The 11967-nt window shown below is 39.0% G+C and overlaps 1 protein-coding gene across 1 annotated transcript; it reads left to right on the plus strand.

Annotated features, from left to right (window-relative positions):
• Nucleotides 1-7539: 7539 nt before the first annotated feature.
• LOC101990393 (olfactory receptor 10S1) lies at nucleotides 7540-8478 on the plus strand. The gene has a single exon (XM_013346227.1). The coding sequence runs from the start codon at nucleotides 7540-7542 to the stop codon at nucleotides 8476-8478; it is 939 nt and encodes a 312-aa protein (XP_013201681.1).
• The last annotated feature ends 3489 nt before the right edge of the window (nucleotides 8479-11967 follow it).

Here is an 11967-nt window from a genome sequence, read left to right on the forward strand (position 1 = left end):
CTTCACCTAGCTCAGGCCTACTGTACACACTCGTGCCTAACAGGGACCGTTAAAGCAGAAAAAGAAAAGAAAATTAGTGTGGGAAGGAGCCTGGAAAGTTCCATACTGTAACCCCTTGGTACTCATGTTTTTCCCTGTCATCCTTTAGCACTATGGGCAATCAATCAAAATCCACTGGACAAGGGTAGTTGCTAGCAGGAAGGTTGTATACGATGGCCCCATAAAGGCTGCTTCTCTGTGGCATCATCTATGTGTACATTTTAATTTCTAAGTCCTGTGTTGACACAAATAACCCACTTGTAATCTGTCAGATTTAACCTTGACAAAAAAATCTTGTGTAAGTGTTATTGTCAATATCATACAACTATGGAGGTACTGAAATTCAAAGGAGCAAGCTGACTTTCCCAACTCTCTTCTCTCTGTATTTTACTTTGACAAAGAAACTCCAGTTGTACTTGAACATAAAGGGGCAATTTCACCTCAGTATGAAGGGTCTAACACATGTGTAATGCTGGATGACCTGAGTAGATACAGCTTCTGAAATTTCACAGAAGTAACATTTAGGTAGGTGTTTAGAGAAGAAAGTTTCCTTGCTATTAGCATAAAATGGATCATTCTCATCTTCCAGAGATCTGAAAGAAGCAGATTGTCTGAAATGGTGAATACATGTGTGTGCTAGTACAATCCTACATTCATTACAGAGATGTAGAGTATCCTCATGGGACAGAATTATTGGAGGCATATAACTTATTGTCAGATAATATTCAATGATCCAAAGCTCTTTTTAGTGTCTTTTCGTATACGAATGTGACCAGCATCTAAGGGGAGGTCCTTCATTGCAAGACCTCCCTGAGTACTAGATATACCTTCCTTGGTTTTCAGAAAGAACGCAGACACATACTCCAAGAAGAATTCTGTATTTCCCAGACTCAATCCAACTGTGATCTTTTTTAAAGCTTGGAATGATGTATGAGGGAAGATTATTATTTCTAATAAGAAATGTATATTCTCCTGAAGTTCCCTTCCAAAATTAAACTCCAAAATCTTCATGAATGAGCAATGTGATTCAATTCAGTGCTAATTTGTTCAATATATCTTTAAATCAATGGCATTATTGTAATTCTAAAACGACTTTCTATTCTTCAGACTAGAAATGCATTTACATATAAGGCAAAATGATAAAATGTATGACCAAAATGATTAAGAAATGGTTGACACAATTCATCATATACTAGATATTGCTTAGGACCTGATGGGAAAGAAAAGAAAGATCATGTAAAAATGACTTCCTGGGAAAATATGGTACTGTAGTTTGAAAGTAATGTAAGACCTAGTTAACTGAAGAAGTACAGAAGTTTTGCATATAATGGGAAGAATGCCCTACAGATAATAAGAGGAAGAATGCTCTAGGAAAAATTGATCAACTCTCTGAGGAAGAATAGCCTGTCACAAGCCACACTTTGGGGTGATCTGTCACGGTCCAGCCACAGCAGGTTCATATGTCCCAGGATAAGGGTATGTGGATTAGGAATGTTAGGTAGAAGGAATAGATATGATAGAAACACAGAGACATAGGATAGTACCAGGAGGATAACTCAGTAAATACTGGATACTGAATTCTCCCACATTTAATTTTCTCACGCTTTTATACCCCAATACAAAAATGGGAAAGGCAAGAGATTGCTTTAACACGACACAAAGGATAAGCAGAACAGTTATTTGCTTCAGACATCAAGCCATTGTTTCCTAAGTAAAATTTTGATGCTTTAGGCAAGATATGCAGTGAATACACCCTAGACTGTAGGCAGCCACTCTCTGCGCAAACCTCCAGCTTTAAAATGAAGGCTCAGGAATAGGCTTGAATTATCTGACTTTTGGTCAAGGTGAAGCAGACCTACCTCTGTGGGCCACATTAGTGTCCAAAACACCAAGTAACCACACCCTGGGTCAGTGTCTTTTGTTTACAGCCACACCTGTTGTCAACAACTTTAAAAAAGCAAAAATAAGCTCAAACTCTCTGACCTCCAGTCAGTGTGGAACAGGCTCACATCTGTGAGCCCTCACAACAGCCCAAGATACTAACATATTCTTTTAGACAAACAAACACATCCACAACTCCAGAGGCAACCATCATACTTTTAAGAGTAAATGGAGGCAGAGCATAGGTAATAGTGCCCATGGACTAAATCAACCCTTCTGGAAACACAAAATCATCGCCTTCCATCAGGGCCAACTATAAACATACCCCACAACATTCTGAACAAACTTTAGTCATTTTACATCTAATGAAGAAATATTCTATGCAAACTCATCATTTTATAAAGAAAAGTATCACACAAAATATCAAGAAACATCTTATCTACACTATTCACCAGGAAGAACAATGTTTTTTTTTAAATTTTTAGTTATTTTACATAGCAACCAAAGTTACCCCTTTCTCCTTTCCTGCCACTCCCCCACCTCATCCTCAACTGACCCACTCCCCATCCACTCCTCAGAAAGGGTAAGATCTCCCATGGGAAGTCAGCAAAGCCTGGCACATCAAGTTAAGGACCAAGCCCCTCTCCTCTGAATAAAGACTGAGCAAGGCATCCACCATAGGAAACAGGCTCCAAAAAGCCAACTCATATACCAGGGATAGATTCCAGTCCCACTGCCATGGGTTCCACAAACTGTTGCCCATATTCAGAGAGTCTAGTTCAGTGCCCTGAAGGCTCCCCAGTTATCAGTCTAGATTCAGTGAGCTCCCACCAGCTCAGGCCAGATGTCTCTGTGGGTTTCCCCATCATGATCTCGAGTTCCCCTACCCTTACTCATATAATCCCTCCACCCTCTCTGAATGGACACTGGGAGCTCAGCCTGGTGTTTGGCTGTAGATCTCCAGCAATGTGGGTTTTTTTTGTTGTTGTTGTTTTTGTTTTTTGTTGTTGTTGTTGTTGATTTTTATTGAGCTCTACATTTTCCTCTGTTCCCCTTTTTGCCTTTCCCCTCCCCTTCAACCCTCTCTCGAGGTCCCCATGTTCCCAATTTACTCGGGACATCTTGTCTTTTTCTACTTCCCATGTAGATTAGATCTATGTATTGAAAGACCTGGATAAATCCAGACCCCTCTAGTAGAAAATATGGAGCCAAAAATTTAAGCAGAGAGAGAGAGAGAAAGGGAGAGAGAGAAAGAGAGAGAGAGAAAGAGAGAGAGAGAGAAAGAGAGAGAGAGAGAAAGAGAGAGAGAGGAATCAAAAATCTAGATTAACCAGTTCAGTGACTCTGTTTCAGGAACTAGCTGAACATAAAGTTAGATTATAATCTTGAGAAACAGGGAGTTACCCCCTTGTTGATTATCACTGGTATTTTTAGAATTTTTCAATGATCACTGATATTTTCGGAATTTTCCGATGATGCCCTCCCTACCCCCTTTGGATGGTTTCCTCCCCTAAATACTCCTTCTCCCAGCTACTCAGGGTCGAACTCTTTACCCCTGTGTGGGAAATGATTTTCGCCCCAGTGCACTGGATCCTGTCCTGTCAATAAATCTCATGTGATTGCAGTAAGGACGGTCCCTCGTGAGTTCCTGGGGGGTCATGCTATCCTGAGACTTGAGTGAGAGTCTCCCCGATCTAGAGGTCTTTCAGTATGTCTCTCTCAGGGTCTTCATTGTTGTCTAGGTTCTCTGGGATTGTGATTTGTAGGCTGGCTTTCTTTGCTTTATGTTTAAAAAAAAAACCACTCATTAGTGAGTACATGTGATAACTGTCTTTCTGTGTCTCAGTTACCTCACTCAAAATAATGTTTTCTAGCTCCATCCATTTTCCTGAAAATTCAAGATGTTATTTTTTTCTGCTATTTAGTACTCCATTGTATAAGTGTACCACATTTTCCTTATCCATTCTTCAATTGAGGGGCATTTAGGTTGTTTCCAGGTTCTGGCTCTGACAAACAATGCTGCTACGAACATAGCTGAGCACATGTCCTTGTGGCATGATTGAGCATCCTTTGGATATATACTCAAAAGTGGTATTATTGGGTCTTGAAGAAGGTTGTTTCCTAAATTTTCTGAGAAATCACCACACTGACATCCAAAGGGGCTGTACCAGCTTGCATTCCTACCAGTAATGCAGAACTGTTCCCTTTACTCCACAACCTCTCCAGCATAAGTTGATATCAAACTTCCACCTTTTGAGAGGATCCTGATTTAAAGTCTAGTTTGAACTTATCTACCCTTAAAAATGAGAAAAAAAATAAGCAGAAGAGTAAAAGTAGTGTTAGCCTGTGCAGCTATTCTAGCACTAGCAAATCAAGTGATGTACTTACGTGCTACTTAGCATTTTATTAGTTTGTTCTGGCCTCTTTCAACCCTTCAGTTTCATGTTTTTCAACACATGTATCAAAATATGTGTATGCATTTATATCCAGATTTTATTACTATAGGTTTTCTAGCATCAGGCTTCTTTAAATAGAATTTTAAAATACCCTTAAGTATACAAAAGTGTTATTTTACCAGTCTTTTCTTCTTATTATTTCTGTTTTATTGTGTTTGTTTAGGTGTTTTCTCAAACAGTACACAAACAAAAATATTTCAGTGATCTCTTCTGAGCTCATGTTGTTGTTAGGAACTATTGTGGAAAAAGGGTGTTCTTCACGTTCTATCCACTGTGTCCATTTTGACCTTTGGTTTGCGTGATGTTTCACATTAAAAGAGCTTTTGAAATGTAATTAAGACTGTTGTTTGGCAGTAATAATATAAATGGTGCCTAGGACATAACAAAGTAACATTGTACTAGGACATAGCCAAGAATGGAGGAACTTGGAAATGTCAATAGTTGCATGTGACAAACTGACAAAGGCTTGGAAAACTTGAGTAATAAAATAATCACCACTCATTAAGTAATATATTTGATACACATTACAGCATTTCATGCCATTACTAGAACTAGTGATATAAATGAAAAATTGAACAAATCAGCAGCAATTAATAGGCAGTTCTTTACAGAAACGGAACAGTGGTATAGGACGTTTGAGAAGATTAATGTCAATACATGTCTTTTCAAGACATTGAGCATGACTAGAAACTAGACATACTGTCGTCATATATGACATGGACTCTTTAAAAAAGTGTGTCATTTCTGGAGCAATATTGAGCAAGACTGCATAGACTTTAGGTACTCATCACAAAATCTACTTGGGGCTCACCAAATTTTAAGGAAGCAAGGTTTATGAGACCATTGTCCTCTGAATAATTTTTTTCTCTGTAGTTATTCTCATGTGCATACATATTTCTTCCCTAATAACAACTATGGGCATTTTTCCCTCTTGTTGTGTGTTTATCTCATGAAAATATTCCATCTGCTGGACACATTTATAGTTGAGGTTTGTCAAAAAGATGATTTCTACTTAAACTGCATAATTCTAGTAAATAGAAATAACACTAGGATGCATTTTATTACTCAGACAGACATAGGAAAGTCATAGTATTCTCAGTTACTGTGACAGCTTATTTTGGACTTCAGAACAAATTCAAAACAAATTGGTTGCAACTGGAGATGAATATACAAGGACAATTTCTCAGGAGTTTGTTGCTGATTCAACATCAGGCATGAAGACATAACTTTCTCAGAAATGGACTTTCTGCAAATATTCCCAACCTCAAGTTTCAGGCAACTAACTGTCTAAGTCTTGAATTTCAATGTCACTTTCTGTCTGGGAACGCTGACTACTTAGGGTTATGTGCATGGCAAACATTACTCATTGCCTGAGAGAAACTGTGTGAAAAATGTGATTTATATTTGTCTAGAGATTTTGCTGTGGGGGAAGAAGGAGAGAAATAAAAAAGGTGTGTGTGCGTGTGCGTGCGTGTGCTGAGGGAGCGATGTAGCCCAATGAACAGAGAAGTAGTAAGAGAGAAATGTGAGGAGATGTAGCTGAATGGGTAGCGAAATACAGAAAATGTAGCTATATAGAAGAGATATGTATGTAGGAGAGTTGTATCTGTAGAAAGATGAGCCTGTATTTATGAGAGAGCTGAGTAGATATAGCTATGCAGAAGAAGTATATGGCTGTGTAGGGAATGTAACTGTGTGGAGAGAGATGTGGCTGAGTAAGGAAGTGTAAACTTATATAGTAGTGTAGAAAATGTATGGAAAATATATGGATACTGTGAAGATAATCTGTGTAAAAATAGATGTAAATATGTTTAAAGATGTATGGCTGCGAAGGACAGAGATGTATGTATGTAAAGAGAGATATGTAACTGTATGTAAAAAAATGTAACTGTGTAGTGAGAGTGCGGAGAAAGAGAAATTACTCAAGATGAAGTAAAAGAGAAGGTTACCATCAGGAAAGCCTGTGCCTTTTCACTTTTTTTTAAAAGTTACAATTAGGAAGCGTGTGTTTTCTTATTTACTCTAAGACAGAAAAAGTCTAGACCTCAGAGAAGAAATTTTCATAACTCTATTTTTCTGAGATATTCTTTCTGGCTGCAGTGCAGGGGCCCATGGGAATGTACAGCAGTGATAACTAGTGTTTAACAGGTCGACCAACCAGACTTGAAGACCATAGAATAAATTAAGAAAGGTGAATATTGGAGGTGTTATGTTCATGTTTGGAAGGAGAAAGTCATGATTGTATTGGAGAGAAATTATAGCAGAGATGAAGATACATCAACTAACACATTTGGATGATAAAATTGAAGAAGATAACTTCCTCTTTTTTATTATGAGAAAATGTGTATTTTGAAATTCTTTTCATTTAGAAATACAAAACTTCTTGGAATAGGAGAAAGGAAAGAAAGGCACAAAGGATACAGGCAACTTTTTACTTCTTGAGCTTCTCACCCCCTCTTTTCTTCATTAGTTCCCACGAAGAGAAAACACTCAGACACCCACAATAATGTTGTTAATCACAATGGAAAGAAAAAAGTGTTGTAAGGAAAACATGAACTATACTAAACAATTGGTTTGCATAATTATATAGTTTGTTCTCACGGGCCTCATTGTCATACTCCTGAGAGTTGTGGGTAGTTAACATTCCAAAGAGCTCCCTCTGAGGGAGAAATGGGTGGGAGGATCAGGTCCTAGCTGATGTAACAGTCCTTTGATTCTAGACAAGTCCAAAGATGGATGCTATTCCCAGATGACAAACAGCAATTAAGTATGAGGCTGGGTGCATGTAGAGCACAGCAGAGGAAATTAGGAGGCAGGAGCATCACTGTTTTGGAGAACATGCCAAAATCACTTACTCAATGGCAGCAGGATTTGTACTTTGTGTTTGCATAATTAATTTACGGGCTGTATTTCTACAGACAATCCTCATAATACATTATGTACCCCACAAGAATATAGGCCATGCCTTCCAAACTTCATTTGCTTGTAAGAACATGTGATGTAAAAACTTAAGTACAGACAAAGCTGAATTTAACCTGTTAGTATTTTTTTTTACCTTGTGAGCCAAGGAAAACTGGGATGCACTAAACAATACAGACATTTGAGGGAAAAGAGAAGATATTTACTCTTTTACAGTCAGTTTTATTGAACGGGGAATGAGAAGATGGCTGTGAAGACCGAGTACCTCAACCAGACTATGGTAAGTCACTTCATCCTACAGGGTCTGATGTACACAGCTGAGCACCCTGGCCTCTTCTTCCTCCTCTTCCTCCTCATCTACAGCATCACTGTGACTGGCAATCTCCTCATTCTCCTTACTGTGGGCTCCGACCCTCATCTCCGCTCCCCCATGTACCACTTCCTGGGCCACCTCTCCTTCCTGGATGCATGTCTGTCTACAGTAACAGTTCCCAAGGTCATGGCAGGCCTGGTGACTTTGGATGGGAAAGTGATCTCCTTCCACTGCTGTGCTATACAACTTTATTGTTTCCACTTCCTGGCCAGCACTGAGTGCTTTTTATACACAGTCATGGCCTATGACCGTTACCTGGCTATCTGTCAGCCCCTGCACTATCCAGTGGCCATGAACAGACGGGTGTGTGCAGGGCTGGCTGGGAGCACGTGGGCCACAGGTGCTGTGCACTCTGCAATTCACACTTCCCTCACCTTCCACCTGCTGTATTGTGGACCGCACCATATCGCCTATTTCTTCTGTGACATCCCTCCAGTGTTGAAGCTGGCCTGTGCAGACACCACCATTAATGAGCTTGTCATGCTGGCAAACATTGGCGTGGTAGCTGCGGGCTGCCTCATCCTCATCATCATCTCCTATGTCTTCATCGTGGCTGCGGTGCTGCGCATCCGCACCGCAGAGGGAAGGCAGCGAGCCTTCTCCACTTGCACAGCGCATCTCACAGTGGTGCTCCTATACTACATGCCCCCTGTCTGCATCTACCTGCAGCCAAGCTCCACTGGCGCAGGGGCAGGAGCCCCTGCTGTCTTCTACACAATAATCACACCAATGCTCAATCCTTTCATTTACACACTGAGAAACAAGGAGGTCAAGCAGGCTTTGAAAAGGTTGGTGTGTAGAGGCTCCTGAGAGTCACCAGCGGGCAGCCCAAGCCCCCAACCTGAACCTGTCGCTGTGCCCCTTGCCTGTCAGGAAAACAACGATGGCAACCACTCAAGGAGGAAACTGCTGAGTATCGACTGGGCCACATGTCCTCTCTTTGATCTGCCTCAGCATCACCTTAACAAACTCTTCACTAATAAAATCAAACTAGAGAGGTGACACTTTTAAGTGTTTCTGACACCTAAGCTCAGAGGTATGCAAATGTTGTTCAAACCCTTGCTTGTTTTAGTGTTTCTGTAAAGTAATTGCATTGACTGTATATCTTCTACTAATTCTTAAAGCAAAAATACAAGGTCCAAATTTCTGTCATCTCTCACCTGATTTTTTTAAGAGAAGAGGCTAAATTTTATCATGATTAAATTAAACTCCAGTGAGAATTGTGGCTTGTCCACCATCACTTAGAAAGTCATTATATTAACTGTTTCCATTCCAGGTAGTGATACCTAAGACAAGACTCGTAAGGTGAAATAACAAACACGGGATTTGGAGGCCTCGGAAGTCACCCAGATCCCAGAATTTGAATTCACTACTCAATAGATAGAACATTTTGTAAAAATCTTATATACCGGTAGCTTTAGTTTAAAAAGAAAATTAAAAGTAATTTCCTTTTGGGATTTTAGAAGGTCTGAATGAGATAATTGGCAAGATTTTGGCATTTTCCATTGGTGAAGTACTTTACTTATAGAACAACCACAAGAACAGATTTTTTTTAGATAATAAGGTGACAAATACATCAAGATTCTTCTAACTGTAATTTGCTATAAGGTGGGAGGAATTGTGATGGCTTTCAGGATGAGTGACTGATATAATCTTTAGATAAATGTGCCTTGACTGTAAAGCTAAACACTTTATGCACACAGCACTTTATCTCTTTAATTGTACTGTTCTTCTGTAGAAATAGCCTCAGCCAAACAAGCCACTCTCTTTGATATGTTTTATATCAAAAGAAAATAAGTTGTAGAATGACCAGTTAATATACTATTGCAATACAATAAATATCAAATGGGTTAAATTTGTTAACGTGGATAAGGTCTTGTAAATTCCAAGTTGTCTTCATATATTTATTTATGAAGAATAATTGAATGCATATTAGGGTGAGAATAATAATCTTGATGGATATTATTGATCTCCAACTTGACTGGATCTGGTGTCAACTAAATGGACAACTGACAAGCACACCTTTGAAGGATTTTCTTGATCACATTATTTGAAATAGAAAGATCCACCATTAATGTGTACAATACCTTTTGATGGCTGTCCAATGAAAAGACACTGAGACAAGAATAGAATTATTGATTTTTGCCTGCTTGCCTTCACTCTTGCTAGCAAGTTTGTTTACTCTCTTGCTCCAAAAGCTACACTCCCTCACTGATGCTAGAACTAGACTCTTCGGGCTTCTGAAGCAGACTGAAGATCAGCAACTCTTTAATAACCATCCAGGCCTACAGAGCCAGATTGGAAGTGCTGGGACTTCCAGCTTCATGGACTGAGCATCTACAGAATTCTTTACCCTTCTATTGTGAATCTAGCATTGTTGAACTACAGAAAATGTACCATGTAAGTCAACCTAATAAGACCTATTTTAAAATTAATTCATTCTATCTGCTCTCATCTTCTAGAGAACCTTGTCTCGTACCATAACTATAATCTGCTCTCAATTCCATTTTCTAGAGGTAGTTTTCTGGTTGTGTTATCTAGATTACTGCTCATCAGGAATTTATTTATTTCAAGGGACATTTTTATTTTTCTATCTACCTGCAGATGGGGTACCTATGACCTGTGAAAACAAACTTTCTCAAGATCATGCAAATTTAAGAGCTAAAGCTACAACATCAACTCGAATATATATGACTTCAAAGATCACACATTTTTGCAATGTGACAGTACCTTAAAGGTAGTCAAACTCACCTGTTCAACATTCAGGAACCATTTTGGATTTTATGGTCAAGATTCCCTAGTCTTTGAATTGTGCCTAGTGTTTTATAAATGTTTCCTAGAAATGGATAGCATATAGGGAATATGACAAGACTAAGATATGCAGTTAAGCTCAGCATCCATGCAGAAATCAGTCTTATTCCCCTTGTTACAGCACTGACAGTTACTGATACAGCTGTAGTAAGGATGAAAGTAACTTAGGAGGCTCATCATGCCCATCAGAGCAAACTCCATCACAGAGTGAGGACAGTGGCAAGACAAGACCCTGGTTCCATCCTGCACTTTCCTCAGTCTTGTTAAATAACTGCCTCCTGGAAAATCAAGGCTGAATTATAGAAGACTAGGCACACAACTGCAATGGTGATATTTTTCCAGGTTCTGGCTATTACAAATAATGCTACTATGAACATAGTTGAACAAATGCTTTTGTAGTATGATTGGGCATCTTTTGGGCATATTTCCAAGAGTGGTATTGCTGGATCCTAAGGTAGGTTGACTCCAAATTTTCTGAGAAACTTCCACATTTATTTCCAAAGTGGTTGCACAAGTTTGCATTCCCACCAACAATGGATGAGTGCTCCCCTTACTTTACATCCTCTCCAGCATAAGGTATCATTGGTGCTTTTGATTTTAACCATTCTGACAAGTGTAAGATCTCAAAGTTGTTATGATTTTTTCCTTGAGCCTTTTGCCTTATATATATCTGTCTACCCAGTAAGAATCCTTCAATCTCTTGAGTTCTTCTCTTCCTCTTGACAATGGTCATGACTTCAGCTAATTATAAGCCTAAATAACTGTGCTGATAGATATCTTGCCTTTATTTATTAAATATTTTGTATACATATTACCATTGTAAGACCTGTCAGAGGCTTTATACCATTAAGTGCTCCAAACAAAACTACTAAACAAAATATTTAAATCAGTAAAATATATGTTCCTTCATGTGATTGCCTTGTAGAAATGAAACAAGGCACAAATACATTATCCATAGCAAAGATGCCAAATAACAATACTGGAGTGGAAAATATTAATCCAAAATTTTTTAATTTTATTATAAGATTTGGCAAGTGTGGTATAACTAATTGTACTATTGTAGCTACAATTAAATTTTGAATGTAAAAGAGGACTTGAGAATTAATTTATATTAATAAAAATGAAAAACACTTGGCAAAATGAAGATAACTATTTAAGGCAATTATTTCCTCTGCCTCCCTACAACATAGCTAGTAAGTGACTTATGCTTTTTCTTGACTTTTTCTTTTTTTTTATTGAGAAAAGGAAAAAAAAAGTTTCCCCCTCCTCCCAACCTCCTATTTCCCTCCCCCTCCTCCCACCCTTCTCCCCCTCCCCCCACTCCTCTATCCCTCCTTCTCCAGTCCAAAGAGCAGTCAGGGTTCCCTGCCCTGTGGAAAGTCCAAGGTCCTCCCCGCTCCGTCCATGTCTAGGAAGGTGAACATCCAAACTGGCTAGGCTCCCACAAAGCCAGAACATGAAGTAGGATCAAAACCCTGTGCCATTGTC

The sequence above is a fragment of the Microtus ochrogaster genome, chromosome 5 (genome assembly GCF_000317375.1).
Source record: "Microtus ochrogaster isolate Prairie Vole_2 chromosome 5, MicOch1.0, whole genome shotgun sequence".
Classification (NCBI taxonomy): domain Eukaryota; kingdom Metazoa; phylum Chordata; class Mammalia; order Rodentia; family Cricetidae; genus Microtus; species Microtus ochrogaster.